This window comes from Poecilia latipinna, unplaced genomic scaffold, assembly GCF_001443285.1.
Source record: "Poecilia latipinna isolate Pla-1442-1.1 unplaced genomic scaffold, P_latipinna-1.0 Scaffold65, whole genome shotgun sequence".
In the NCBI taxonomy this organism is placed as follows: Eukaryota; Metazoa; Chordata; class Actinopteri; order Cyprinodontiformes; family Poeciliidae; genus Poecilia; species Poecilia latipinna.
In genome coordinates, this window is record NW_015112681.1 from 586,803 (window position 1) to 602,037 (window position 15,235).

Consider the following 15,235-nt stretch of genomic DNA (forward strand, 5'->3'; position numbering starts at 1 on the left):
AAAAAATGAGAATTAAAAAAGAGAAAAAGCCTGTTTCGTTTTTTTTTTTTTTTTTTTTTTTTTTTTTTTTTTGTAATCTACTGCCGTTTTCCCCCCCCAACACTGAAATCCTCCTTTGGCAGAATTCAAACTTAGCAAGCTCCCTTTGGAAGCATTGCGGTAATGGAAAAACATTTGTTAGCAGCCGCAGAAGGGGATTTTATTAAGCTTCCCCACAATATAAAAATTACTTACCCGCCCACTGTTTCTTCCAGTTCGCAGTCAGGAGGTGATAAAGCAGTGTTGGGTGCTTTTGTGTGTGCAGCCTTGTGTTCATCCTCACCGCTTTTGCTTTTATTTTTTTTATTTTTTTGTCTCTGTTACTTCATAGGAAGTTATTTCTGCTGATTGGTCAAATGAAACCAGTCTTGTCTGTTTTCATTGTCTAAATCAGGTCACATCAGTAAAAAAATAGCATTTCTGTTTCGTGTTCCTCAAGGCTGTGTAGTCGGCCCTGTTCATTCCTCATTTTACATATTTAAACTTTTATAGAATATATGGCACTATGTTGATGACTGTCATAATCCAGCTAAGGATTTGCTTCATTAACCACTTGAGCATAACTCCAAACAGCTCATTTGAAATTGCTTTCATCCTGGTATCAAAGCCTGAACTGAAGGTGACGACCATGCAATTTTTTAGAGTGTTTAAATGTTTAAACAAGTCAATTCAGTAGAGTTAAGATGGTTCAAAATGCATTTCAGTTGAACAAATTAAAGAGCCAACATCAATCCTGTTATTTTTAAATGTAAAAACTCCTTTTAAAACTTAAATTGTAGTTTTAGGGCATCAAAAAAATATACATGTACCCCAAAATATCTCTGGCGGACTTTTTTCTTCCTCTTCCTCTTCAGTCCAGAGGTTGCTAATGGTCTTAATCATTCAATCTGTGGTTACAATTTCTCTAATAAATTGCAACCACAATTTATTTTCTCATCAATTTCTCATTATTACAAAAAAACTCGAGTTAGATCCAAAACTTAAGTGCTTCTTGTATTTTATTGTATTTCATTTTTCTCTTTTAGTCATTTTACATATTTGAGACGTTACCAGACAAAATAAGAACACAAGAACACACTTTTCAATTACGATTTATTTTATTTTATTAAGTAGAAGAAACTATCTGAGCTAATTTGGCCCTAAGTGAAAGAATAAATTCTCTTCTTAAATTTTAAATTGCGAAGCTCTCAAAACGCCATTATCCACAGACAAAGAAAACATTTTGAGTGTTAAACTTTTCTTAAAAAAACAAACAAAAAAACGCCAAAACATTTTTAAAGCATTTCAAGGTGTTTTCAGTTGTATCACTGTGATGATGTTTTGACCGTGAAGCACTTTGGGATTTTATCCGTGAAAAGCGCCACACAGCTAAATGTTATTTCCCTTCTTGCTTGTGCCAGTTGTTCCGTGTCAGTGACACCATTGTTCTGCGTTTGACAGGAAGTGTCGAGTTCCTCCGAGGTGACGGTGAAGAGCAGCGCCAGAGAGACGATTCCGGCAACAAGCATTTTGCGGCAAGAGGTATTTGTTACACGATCACTAAAACCTGCCGCCCTTATTATGATACGAACGTCATCTCTAGTCATTTATGGGTGACTGATTGGAAACTCGTTGGAGCGCTAACAGTTTGATGTCGCTGCTTCACAGGTGATCCATGATCAAGGAGTCCACCATAACAACGTGGCTGCGGGTTATGGGAACCATTACGATGAAACAGGTTATTCTGCTCATGCCTTTTATATTGTAATTTAGGGCTTTTATATATATATATAGCATTCTATATATATATATATATATATATATATATATATATATATATATATATATCACAGCGCTGCTTTTGGTCCTGTATGTTAATGATTGTTCGGCACCCCGGGCTGAATAAGGGATGAGCTCTCAAAGCGAGTCAGAGAGCAGATGATTCTCTATTCGGCGCATGGCGGCAAATCTAATCAGGGCAAAGTCAGGGAGGTAAAATATTGGAAAGTGGAAATTGGGCAATCGCTGCCGCATGGTTTCAGAAAATGAAAACTACTCAGGTTTTTAATGAAATGATTTATTTCTCTTTCCTGCTCCCCTGAGCCTCCTCACTTGGAATCACTTAATGAGGCAGCCTTCTTCTTATGTCTAATTCAGTTATGCTTGTCGGCGGAGAGGACCTACCAAAGGTTTCCACCCAGGCTTTGAAGCAACAGTATGAAAAAACGATCGAGGAAGCGGCACCGGCAAAGGAAATTAAGGTAATGATCCTGTCTGTTTATTTAAACCGACGATAAGTTTCTTGTTTTAATGGAGAATCCACATGAAGATGAAGTGGCATTACGAAATCATCCAAAGGGAAATTGTGCATACCGGGAAAAATAATTAGACTGAATAAATGATGTCTGATGGAAACTGAACATTTTCTTCCCCCGTTAAAGAAAAATCTTCCACTAAAACAATCGTTTTCGTTAAGGTTTGCAGTTTAGTAATTAATTTTAGTATCACTAAAAATGCCTGACAGATTGAAAGTAGGTTAAATTAAAGTGTTTAGCATAAGCATTCACACCTCTTGGATGTTTACACTTTTTAATTTCAATGTATTTTATGGGGATTTTATGTGTTCAACATCAAAAAGTGCATAATTGTGAGGCGAAGGAAGTATGTATATAAATTCTCACAACAGATTTCCACTTCATTTCACATCTATACCTGCAATCATTCTGACATGACTATGACTTGATCTAGACCACTGATGTTCTTGCACTGATCAGAATTCTGCACCCCAAAGCGAAAACTTTGCATAGTCATTTGTTAAACAGTAATTGAACTATTTTTTTTCCTCCAAGCAACTAATTTCTGCCTTGTTCTTTCATACTTCTGGGCAGGGTTCAGATTTCAGAATTGAACAGCTTGTATAGACTTACTGTTATTGTCACAACGATCTGTGTTCCTCACAGCGCCTCGTTCCATTGAGGCCTCTCCAGAAATGAATTTCCCTCTCTAAACAAGCCCGAACATTTCCAAGTTCATCGCATCGGGCGACTTATTTTTTTTAGCACCTTAGTTCCTTCAGCAGCAGATGGTCTGTGTAAACTCAGCAATTCCAGACTTAACTTCAGCTAAATCGTGTTCAAACTGTGTTTCAAACATGCAGAGATTACTTTTTCATATATAACTTTTCTCTCCAGTTTAATCACAACGAATCGGTCTGTTGCTCTCGTTGTGAAGAGTAAATGTGAAAATACATTATAATACAGTTTATGCTATGCATTTTTAAAATTATTTAAATTCTACAGTGTAATAGTAACATTACACATATATTGCTATGAATATAGATGTATATTATTAGTAATACCAATAAATTACTAATAATTAAGTTAATAATATTAATATATTATAAATCTTTTTAAATAAAAAAAATTACAAAGTTTCATTTGTTTAATTTGAACCGACTACTGTAGCTCTGTCTGGTCGGATTCTCCTGCAAGAAGCGAAACCACTTTTCAGGTTTTAGTTTGTGAATAGTTTTATCATTTTCCTTGCAGTTATTTTCTCTTCTTTATTATAGTGTATTACATAAACCCCCAATAAAATACATTAGAGTTTTAGGCTTTAACATGACAAATTGTGTAAAATTAAAAGTGACTGGAGTACTGTATTCATTCTTAAATCAAATGTAGCATTGGATGTCAGCTTGCTTATTTGATAGTTGTATCAAATAGTTTTAATAGTTTTCTCTGTGTTTTATATCACTTAAAGACAAAAAAAATTCCTCTCTAACCACTTTCTTATCATTCTACTGTCCCTCTCTCCGTAAATAAAATAACTTATGAACCACAGGTTGATGTTGATTTCAACCAGTTTCAGTGGGCACCACTACACCAGTCATCCAAAACGTCAACTGTAACTAGTTATGACTCGTCTTCTACTGCAAAAACTGCTTCTGCGGTTGCATCGACCTCATCGGTGACGTATGAGGCAGCAGAACAATCCCCCCCCCCACCTGCAAACGTAATGCAGGTAGCACAAGAACATAGCATCTCCTCTCAGTCCCAGGAAAAAGGATCCCAACAAAAGTTTACCCTTGACAAGAAGCAGTACTTCAAACACAAAAGCATGGCTGAGCTGAAACGCCTCTACAAGCACATACATCCAGAAGTACGTAAGAACCTTGAGGAAGACTTCATGAGTCAGCTTACGGAGGCAGAAAAGGCATCTTTGGAAAGCAAGGAAACGGTAGGTGACGTCCAGCAGACATGCTATATGTTTGAAAATGACGGCAGCAGCTCCAGTGAATGCTCAAGCCCCGACAGAGAATACCTGGAGTGGGAAGAAATACTCAAAGGGGAAGTGCAATCAATGCGGTGGATGTTCGAAAACAAGCCACTTGATACGATCAAAGATGACTCCCCAGATGAAAGTGAGGGAAGAAATATTGCCCAGCAGGAAATTATTGCAGGCAAAGACGTCAGATACACGGCATGGATGTTTGAGACTCAACCCATGGATGCTCTAGGTGCGGAGACTGCAGATGCAACCCAAGAGTCGGAGAAGCAGGCAGAACTCGCACGAGGAGACGTCCGTACTGCAACCTGGCTTTTCGAAACTCAGCCCCTGGACTGCCTGAATAGGATCCACCAAGAAGAGCAGGAGAACGAGTGTGTGGTCACCAAAGACATCACTGGTGGAGATGTGAAAACTGCTAGGTACCTCTTTGAGACGCAGCATCTGGATTCTCTGGGTAAAACTGAAACTGTTGAGGAGAGTCACTTCTTGAACCTGAAGTCTGAGCTGGAAGAGGTGAAGGGGGATGTGAAGACAACCACTCGTATGTTCGAGACACAGCCCATGTGCGTCATCAGGGGGGATTCTGGTGAAATGTTGGAAATTACTACCATCCGGCGGGAGGAGACTGAGAAAGGAGATGTTACAACATCGCGGTGGATGTTTGAAACCCAGCCTCTGGATATGATCAACAAAGATCCTGCAAAAGTAAAGCTGATATGTGGTATTTCCATGGAGGACAATACGCAAGGTGGCGTGAACAAAGGCAGATGGCTTTTTGAGACAAAGACTCTTGACACTATTAAGGATGAGGAATGGGAAACTTCAAGAACTCAGAAGGAACAAATAATTGGAGCGGATGTTAAGAGACACTGCCTTGTTTTTGAGACTCAGCCTATGGATACACTGAAAGATAATGCTAACGCTCGACCTTTGACCCCAGAGGAAATTGTAGGAGGAGATGTTCAGTTAGCCAAACATCGATTTGAAACGGTACCCATGGAAAACCTGAAAGAACTAACCGAAGTCGGAAAACTTAAGAAAGTGACTGCCTCCGAGGAAGAGAAGGGTGATGTCAGACATCAGAAGTGGGTCTTTGAAAGCCAGCCACTGGAGAGCATACGGGAGGAAAAGAAGGAGATTACAAGAACTGTGAACATTGAAGCCCTTGACAAAGGAGATGTGACAAACTACAAAGAGAGGTTTGAAACCTTAGATTTAAGTAAATGTGAAGGGACACAGAAAATCCAGGTAGAAGGTGTCCCAAGTGGGTCAGTTAAGTCCAACAGAGTGCTGTTTGAATCCACTCCAATGTATGCGATGCAGGACAGCTCGGGTCATTACCATGAGGTGAGGACCGTAAGGCGCGAGGAAATTGTGAAGGGAGATGTGCGCAGCTGCAGGTGGATGTTTGAAACACGTCCAATCGACGAATTTGATGAAAGTATCAATAAGTTCCAGATAATAAAAGGGATTTCCAAGCAGGAGATTGAATCTGGGGATGTCAAAACAGCCAAGTGGTTGTTCGAAACTCAGCCACTCGATGCTATAAAATTTTTCAGTAATTTTGAGGATCAAGAACATAAGACCAAGGAAGATATTCAAATTGAGAAAGGGGATGTAAAAACGTGCAGGTGGCTCTTTGAGACCCAGCCGATGGATGTTCTGTATGAAAAGGTGGAAAAAAGTGAGGCAGGAGTGGAAGAAGTGCAAAAAGGGGATGTGAAAACATGCACCTGGCTCTTTGAGACCCAGACACTTGACAACATTTGCGATCACTCAGAATCAGAAACCGAGACGATTTTGAAAACCTGCACTGTAAAGCAGGAGGACATTCAAGGTAAAGATGTCCAAATGGCTCGCTTCCTCTTTGAAACCGAGAACCTGGAAAACATCACGGGTGAGGACAGCAGTTCTTTCAGGAGGGTCACAGAAATCAATATCCAGTCTGGTGATGTCTCCAGAATGAAATACATCTTTGAGAATCGTTCCTCTGACATTATGAGCTCTACGTCAGAGGAAATGATGCTGAAGCTGAAGAAGCAGCAGGCCGAGGACATCCAAAGAGGAAACGTGGTCAACTGCACCTGGAAGTTTGAGAACCAGCCAATCGACGCTATATGTGACGACAGCACAAAGGCGAGGGAGATCCGCACCATAACCGATGTTCAGGGAGGTGATGTCGACAAGGGCCGCTTCATTTTTGAGACGTACTCTCTGGATCAAATCAAAGATGAGTCGGCAGAGACAAATATTTCAAAACTCACTAGTATCTTTGGAGATGAGATTAAAAAAGGAGACGTGAAAAATTACACTATGATGTTTGAAACCCAGCCACTGTATGCCATTCGTGATAAGGAGGGCCATTATCATGAAGTGACGACTGTTACTAAAGAGGAAATCATAAGAGGAGACGTGGTGGGGGCTCGATGGCTATTTGAGACGAAACCCTTGGATTCAATTAGAGATTCGGAGGAGGTATATGTTATTAAAGCAGTAACGGAGGAAGGCATTAATAAGGGAGACGTTAGCTCTGCTAGGTGGAAATTTGAAACACAACCCCTGGATGAAATTACTGAGGAGATAAAAGTACAATCAAAAACAGTGGCGGATATCCAAGGGGGTGATGTAAAGACGAACAAGCAGCGATTTGAGACTGATGAGATGTCTCAAAAGTACATTAGAACTGTAAGTGTGAGTGAAATTCAGAAAGGCGATGTCAGATCTGCAACATGGATGTTTGAAACCCGCACAATTGATGAGATCCGCGGTGATAGCGAAGAGTACGATGCAATGGAGAGGGTGACAAAGGAGGAAGTGATGAAAGGGGATGTTAAACAGTCTGTGTGGCTCTTTGAGAGGCAACCCCTAGACAGAATCAAAGAAACTGATGGCACAGAGCCTGTTGTGATAAAGGAGGAAATCCCACAGGCAGATGTGAAGACGACTACGTGGCTGTTCGAAACGACTCCATTTCATGAATTCAACGAAAGCAGCATGGAAAAGACCGAAATAATCGGTAAAAGCATAAAGGAGACACTTGAAGAACTTTACTGTCAGAAAATGGTGAACTCCCAGGGGATCCTCATTGAGGCAGATGAAATCGGAGATGTCCGCATGGCCAAGTACAAACTCATGAACCAGGAGGTTCCTCAAATTCAGAAGGAGGAGATCATTAAAGGAGATCTAAGCAATATAATGATGAACCTATTGAATCGCACAGAGACAACCGAAAGGGTCATAACTATTGATAAAGAGGAGCGAGGAGACATCAACACCACAGTGAGACAGCTGTTCAACCAGGAGAGGGGAACAAGTGTTCAGAAAGAGGCAGTTATTCGAGGTGACATCCAAGAGGCGATAGGCAATCTACTGAAGAATGAAGGCTCCTCTAAGCATGGAATCCTGATTCAAGAAGATGAAAAAGGAGACGTTAAGATGACAATCTATTCTCTACTAAATAAAGTGGAGCGATCTAGTATGGAGAAGGAGGATATAATTCAAGGTAATGTCAGCAAAGCCCTTCAGCGTCTTCTGTCCAACTCAGGAGAAGAGGACTCTAAAAGGATAAGGATTGGGGACACTGAAAGGGGTAATGTTAGCTTTTACACAACATGCATCGAGTCTGGAGCTTTGGACTACCTCAAACAGCTGAAATCTGAATCTGATGAGGTTCAAGAAGAGGTGCAGAAGGAGAGTATCATTGGTGGTGATATCGAAGAGACCAAACTCTTGTTGCGGAAGAATCAGCAGCAGATTGGCCGCACTGTGGCTGAAGATGACATAGTGCCAGGTGACGTTCATAGCATTGTTAAGGTATTCATGACAGAGCCCACTGCTGCCTACAAAAACCTAGAGGGTAAGGACATTGTTAAAGGTGATCTTACTGCAACTCTTGATTTATTGACCCAAGCCATCAACCAGAAAGTGGCTGTAGAGAAAGAGGAGGTGGTAAAGGGAGATATTCCCAACACTTTGAAATCTCTCGAGGAGGCTAAGAGTCAAGCCAAAGAACTGGAAAAGCCTGAAATTATCAAAGGTGACATAAGAGGTGCTCTTGAATCACTGGAGAAATCTGCAACCTCAAAAACGGAAGCAACTGTTGACGATTTAGTTCCTGGCAACATCAGAGGAACCCTCAAATCCCTAGAGGAGGCTAAGCAAGCTGTTAAAGAGTTGGAGAAAGAGGAGATAGTTAAAGGAGACATTTTTACTGCCATGCAAAATTTGCATGAGGCATCAAGTGAGAAAAAGACCTACCAGCACCATGTGAGCGAACAAGGGGATGTTAAAGCCACCATTCAGCTTCTGCTTGAGCCAACCACCTCTCCAAAAATGCAACGTAGAGGAAGCATTGAAGGAGACGTGAAAACATCCATAAAATCTCTTTATGAAGGCCAGGAAGTGATGCATGTGGAAAAAGAAGAAGTTGTTAAAGGTGATGTTCAAGGGGCAATAAAGTCCCTGATGCAGAGGAAACAGTATTCAAACAAGAAGCGTATGCATCCTGCCAAGAAAGCAAAAGGGCCCGTGAAAAATCCATCAAGTGTAAAGCAAGCGGAGCATGAAAGCTCACATGAAGCCATGAGTGAGAATGTAGCTCTCACTCCAACCCCCACTGTGAAAAACCTCTCTCAGAGCAGTGAGTCACAGAGGCACACACAGAGGCACCATGAAAGCAAATCGCTGAAAACGCAGGTAATAACCCAAGAGGACCACTCTGTTGCTGTAGTCAAAACAGACAATCCTGCTGGGGCCTCTCATCAGAAGAGCATAAAAGAACAGAAAGACAAAGTGCTGCCCCCACACAAAATACAAGCTCCTAAGCCTATTATGATAAAGAATACGCAGAAGACTATTAATGATCAAACAGAGAATAAAGCTGCGGATGTGACTGTGATGAAAGAGGTGCAAAACACAACACAGATGAATATTTCAAACAAACAAATGTGTGAGACAAAAACAATCAAACAGGTGGAGACTACGGTGACTGAGAAGACTGTCGTGCATAAACAAAACGTAACAGTGTCAGAGCAAACATCACAAAGGCACATGGAGAACAAGGCTCTGGGACAAAAGCAGAATTTCAGAAATCTGAAGAGTGATCACCGAAACCTGGACATGAAAGCGAAGGGCATCATTAAAAAGTCAAAACCGGAGATTCACTTTCCCCCACCCCCCACGTCCCCACCTCCACCATCAGAGTCTGAGCTCTCCCTCCCTCCACCACCATCACCAGTGACGGAGAGCCCGACGTTGTCCAGTTCTAGGCCTCATATCATGAGGCAAGACAGTGACCTGCCACCGCCGCCCCCACCGCCTCCACCTCCTGTGGAATGCATGAAGTCTGAGCCTGAATTTTTCCCACCACCTCCCCCTCCACCAGCACCATCCTCTGTAGGAGGCCAAGATTTTCTTCCTCCTCCTCCATCACAGCAAGAGCTTAACGCAATGCCTCAACTTCCTCCCGCAAAACAAGGGAAGCCAATTGGAAAGCCTTTATTTAAAATCCCCAAGCAGCCAGAACCACCAAAGCAGCCCACACAGCTCAAACCCAAGTGGCAGAAAAAACAGCCAACGCCTCCACCACCTTCCCCCCAGCTTCCTCCTGGTCAAGAAACGGCAGTGTTGACTCACCATAAAGAGGAGGTTAAAGTTCAACAGGTGAAACAGGAAGCAATCCAACAGACCGAAGCATGGAATAAGTCTAAAACAGCTGAGGTGTCATCGACAAGAATTTCAAACATTCCAGTTGTAAAACCAGATCAAAAACAAAGTCCACAGCCGCCCAAAAAAGTGTTTGTCCCTCCCCTCAAACTACCTCCACCTCCAGACCCTGCTTCAGCCCCAAAGGACCGACCATATGCTCGAAAATTTAAAACCCCTCTCATGCTTGCAGAGGAAAGGTACCGCCTGCAAAGAGAGAAAGAGGAAGAAGAAAAGATTAAAGTCTTGACTCCAACTTCACCACAAATGAATATACAATCCTCAGCAGCCAGTGCAGAACTTTCTGTGGCAGAGAGCGGCAAAAAAGAAGAGGCTTTGGAGATAACAAAAGCTAAGAATGAGGAGGAAATAATGACACAAGATTCACCTGTCAAGAAAACACCTTCCCAAATCCCTTTGAGCAAAGCGACAATCTCAGTAATAAATAAAAAGTCAACCCTTGGATCTTCAAATGCGTCCTTAGATAAAAAGCAAGTATCCAGCACTGAAGCCTCTGAAAAAGCCCTCACCTCATCTGATGTGTCTCGGTCTCATCACGAGGCCTCAGAAAAAGAAATCCAGTCCCGCTCCAACGTGGTCGCCGTGTCAGTCGCAGAGCAGCAGCAGTTTATTAAGAAATCCAGCACCAAGTCTATCACTGCCTCACAGAACACTGTCCAGGAAAATGCAAATCTTCAAAGCCGGGCTGCGGTCACATTGAAAACAGAGGATGTAAAGAATATCAATGTGGCTCTGACACAGGAGGGAAAAATGAGTCCCTCTCTGCCAACTAAAATTCCAAAGGTAACTCCCAGTTTCAAAGTAAAAACATTTAAAATGCCAACAATGAAGACAGATGAAAAGTCTGACAGTTTGGGGCAAAAAGAAATAATGAAAAGTGAAACTCAATCACAGAGAGAGAAAAGTCAGGTGTCAGAGAGCGCTGAATCAAAAGTGCATTTGGAAAGCAACCAGCTTACCTCAGCAAGAACTGAGATGAAGACAGAAGTTAAAGAGAATAAACATCAAGTGCCGCCACCCATGAAGGTTGAAGTGAAGGCTTGCACAAAGAAGGGAAAGCAGCTGGCAAAAAGTGAAACCGACGTAAAGTCGTCTCCATCGGTTACTGTTCCAGCACCTCTGGTGGCTATGGTAACATCTGTGCCAACCCATCAAGGACAAAACCTTGTGTCTGTCTCCCATAGTCAGCAGAGCATGAAGACAGAGCACATTCAGACACACAAGGAGGTTGTCGTGACTGAGAGAGTGGTACAGCAGGACCTTCAGAAGCAAGAGGTATCTCGCACGCAACAGCAAGCTAAGCTACAAGCAACACAGACAACGAAAAAGCAGGTAAAAGCAGGGAAGTCAAAAGATGAGTCAAAGGAAGTGCTGATGAAAGGTATAAGTAAATTATCTTGTAAAGATGAAGCGCATACTGAAGATATTACAGATTCAGAGAAATGTGTTGTGATCCAGAACCTAGTTGCCAGAATAAAAGAACTTGAGGATGCACCGAGCAAAGTAGATTCCAACTCTATCAGGATACTTATAGATGAAGTTCCCGAATGGGCAATGGGCTCGGTCGAGAAAAAGAACTTCAGTGAACTCGCTAAACAGCAGAGCAAGAAAAAGCTGAAAGAGATGATGGTTTATGTGAAGCATATTATTCAGACAAAACTCACAGTTTTGGAGAAAAACCTGACAACAGTGGAAAAGGAAGTTAAAGAAGAAAAAGAGCCACCTATGCTTCCGCCAGTCTCCTCATCTCCACCTGAGTCAGACAGGAACATCATCTGTGGGACAGCTGGAAAACATGCAAGGCCTCTCGGTGGCTCCTTCAAAATAGAAAGGGTGGTGAAACAGAAAAGGTCTGTTCAGGAGAGCAAAGTCCATCAGGAAGTGACCGATCAGAGAATTTCTTCCCCCTTAGCAAGCATTCGAACACCGTCGCCTACTTTTATTACAATTGAATCAAGGAGAGTAGACTCCCCACTCAGAGTAACCCCGTCTCCTCCCCCGTACAAGTCAGTTGGGACACCACCACCCCCTCCTCGCAGAACTTACACCCCTACATCTACTTTCAGCAGAGCCACACCTTCTCCCACTCTGAGCCGCTCCGAAAATCTCATGAAGCTGAGGGATACTACCTCAAAACTTTCACGTGGGATGACTCCACCCCCTCCCATGCCAGTACCAGAGTACTTTGTCTCTGAAAGAGAGCGCACATCCTCGTTCAGTGGCATGGCGACCGGTGTTGACGGAAGCGAGCATGGAGTGGTGGATGTTTCAGAGATGGTGGATTCCATGTTGACGGTGAAGGACAAAAAGTCTTTCTTTGAGGAGGCGCAGAAGGCTGAAGTGCACAAAATGTACACCAGGAAGGATCCCATTGACATCCCTGAACGTTTGGGACCGGATGCTGAGGAAGCCACGGAGACCGTGACCATAGACCTTATGAAAGAAGATCTCCCGAGGGTTGATTTATCAAAGCTAGTGAACAGATTTGAGTCTCCCAAACCAAAAGTCTATGCAAGAAAAGATCCCATTGTTATATCAGAGAGACTGGGGAGTGATACTGAAGATACAGAGGCTGACTCGCATACTCCGAAAACCGAAGAAATCCCTACTTTCAACGTCAAAGCGATAAAGGACGTCTTTGAGACTGGAGAGCATGGTTCTCAAGCAGCCCGAGAGCTTAGAGAACAAATAGAACGGCGGGAACATGAGCCAGTGGGTCACACCGAAACAACTTCAGTGTCTGAGCAGTTCTGCAGTGTTGACGACTTTGGTAACGTGACAAGAGAGACGAGGAGTGAGACGCATTCTGGGAGCCTGCTGACTCGCGGTAACCCTCCATCCTACGCTGATGTAGTGAGGGGTAATGTTGTCTCTGTACCGCCTGAAGCCTCCACGGAGGAAATGCTGAAAAACTTCCAGCAGTCATGGGCCGAGAGCCAAGGAGTTTTCCAGAACCTGGGCTTCAGCGTCACTGAGCAGAGGACTTCCCAAACTATAACACACCAGCAGGAGACCTTTGTGGCGGGTAATCTTAACTGTGTAGCATGATGATACTAAAATGGCCTGGTGTGTTTAACTTCCTCTGAGACATTACTTGCACTGTGTGAAAGAACTGGACATGTTATATTGGTTTGAAATAATTCTTTCCATGTTCATATTGCTTGTGCCACTTGTTTTTCTTATTCTTATTTTTTTTTTCAAATTTGGAATAGATCACGGTTTGGCAACTGGCAGTTTCACAGCTTTTTGTATCCTCCGGTTGCACTTGGGTCTGTTTATTCATGCCTCTGAAGTGTGAAGCTGGCGACGAAGCTGACATAACCAGCTAATATTTTTCCTTCCTGAGTGTGTAAAGCTGATTTCTCTGAGCAAAAGAGAAAACTGCATGACGAAAACAGTTTTTGCTTAGCTTTATTCAGGATTGAGTAACAGCACTTCTGGACATTTTTGGGAAATAAAAGAAACTGAATAAAACGTGTTGCAACTCGGATACTAATATTTTTTGTGGCTCCAGGCAGGACTTAAACTCTGTTGAAATAATTACAACTAGTTAATCAAATTGCTTTGCTTTGACAAAATGTTGTTGTTTTTTCCATTTTAATTTCAACTAATCTAAAACCAAAATGGGAAATATTCTGGGCAGCATTCAGTCTTTTTTTTTTTTTTTTTTTTTTTTTTTTTTTGCCTCATCAGTGGAATTTTGAATTCTCAAAAGAAATTTAATTGAAGTGAGAATTCACATGAATATGCACAGTAATAAAGGTCATTTATTCTCAACAATTTTTATCTGCCTCTGCTGATGAATTATTTGACCCCTGGGGGGCGCTCACAATCAGGCCTTCATCAGGTTTTGAAGGAAAAGAAGAGAATGTGACGTAATGACAAAAAATAGCTTACCACCTCCTGACGAAGCTGAACACTGAATTGTTCACCTCTGATTACAAACTCAGAGGTGAGCTGAGTTTGTAATCAAGGCCACTTTTTTAATTTGGGAAATCATTCTCAGTTTGGAGAACTTTTTTTTTGGTTCAAGTTTACAAAATTCTACCCAGAATATTACCCATAATTTTGTAAGAAATTTCCATGTCTGGACAAGAAATGTTACGCTTTTCTTCGCAGAAAATTCGAGTTCCAGAGTCCGAACTGTGCAAGGTATGTCGGAAGAGAGTGTACCCCATGGAGTCTCTGATCGCAGACAAACAAAACTTCCATAAAAACTGTTTTCGCTGTGAACACTGCAAAGGCAAACTAAGGTAGAATACACTCACATTGCAAAAGGGTTTTTACCGTACTTTTTTTTTTTGGACTAATTTAACATTTTTCTTGTTTGTTTCTGTATTTTTAAATAGCCTCGGCAACTACGCCTCTCTCCATGGACGAATGTACTGCAAGCCACACTACAAGCAACTGTTCAAGTCCAAAGGAAATTATGATGAAGGATTTGGACAAAAGCCACACAGAGAACTTTGGAATAACAAGAACCAGAAGAATTCACCCATTAAATCACCGACACCTGAGAAGAAAGTCATAGACTCCACGTATCCCTCTACGCAGACGACCGTCAACAAATTGGAGGAAGAAAACAAAAGGCCCACCAGCAAAATTTCTGTGGTCTGGCCTCCACAGGTGGACTCACCAAAGAAATCCTTCGCTGTCGAGGAGGAGCTGAAGTTAGTTAAGCCATCGTGGCCCCCTCCCGATGCGTCACACCAAGAAAACGCCATCTCAAATCAACCTACAAAGCCTTCATTAAACGAGACTGCTGTTCAAGAACAAAATGGATGCCAGGAAGCCAAAGGTGACAGTGCGAAAGTGGAGTCTCCTCCAGTTTTAGACGTTCCAAGCTCTGCCGTCGGCGACCCCATGGAGCCAGTGCCTAATGCTCACACTCCAGAGAGTGAGGAATCAAACGGCGTCTCTGATGCTGCGGCTCAAGTGGACTCGGAAATGGACTCTGAAGTGCACGTCGGAGTGGAGAAGAAAGGAGAAAACAAAGAGAATGTCAGCGGAGGTGGGGGCAGCGTAGAGGTGCTGGAGGCAAACGAAGCGAAAAGTGCAGAGAAGATAGAGGAAGTGAGAGTGAATGGACATGACGGGCAGGTGGAAAGCACGGCTTTTAAAAAGGAGGACCGGGAGGAGGCAGATAAGGGAAATAATGACAACTTGAACAACGGTGAAGCAGTAAAGGTCACGCTAATAGACG

General features: G+C 42.4%; 1 protein-coding gene across 4 annotated transcripts in view; it reads left to right on the plus strand.

Annotated features, from left to right (window-relative positions):
- Nucleotides 1-14,474, plus strand: part of xirp2a (xin actin binding repeat containing 2a) — a 71,211-nt gene extending 56,737 nt beyond the window's left edge. For all 4 annotated transcript variants that reach the window (XM_015059595.1, XM_015059604.1, XM_015059613.1 and 1 more), the window contains 6 exons: nucleotides 1,480-1,560; nucleotides 1,687-1,756; nucleotides 2,176-2,279; nucleotides 3,862-13,057; nucleotides 14,152-14,285; nucleotides 14,382-14,474. In XM_015059595.1, the coding sequence (XP_014915081.1) occupies nucleotides 1,480-1,560; nucleotides 1,687-1,756; nucleotides 2,176-2,279; nucleotides 3,862-13,057; nucleotides 14,152-14,246 (9,546 nt within the window). In that variant the 3' untranslated portion in view covers nucleotides 14,247-14,285; nucleotides 14,382-14,474. The remainder of the gene's footprint in view (nucleotides 1-1,479; nucleotides 1,561-1,686; nucleotides 1,757-2,175; nucleotides 2,280-3,861; nucleotides 13,058-14,151; nucleotides 14,286-14,381) is intronic.
- The last annotated feature ends 761 nt before the right edge of the window (nucleotides 14,475-15,235 follow it).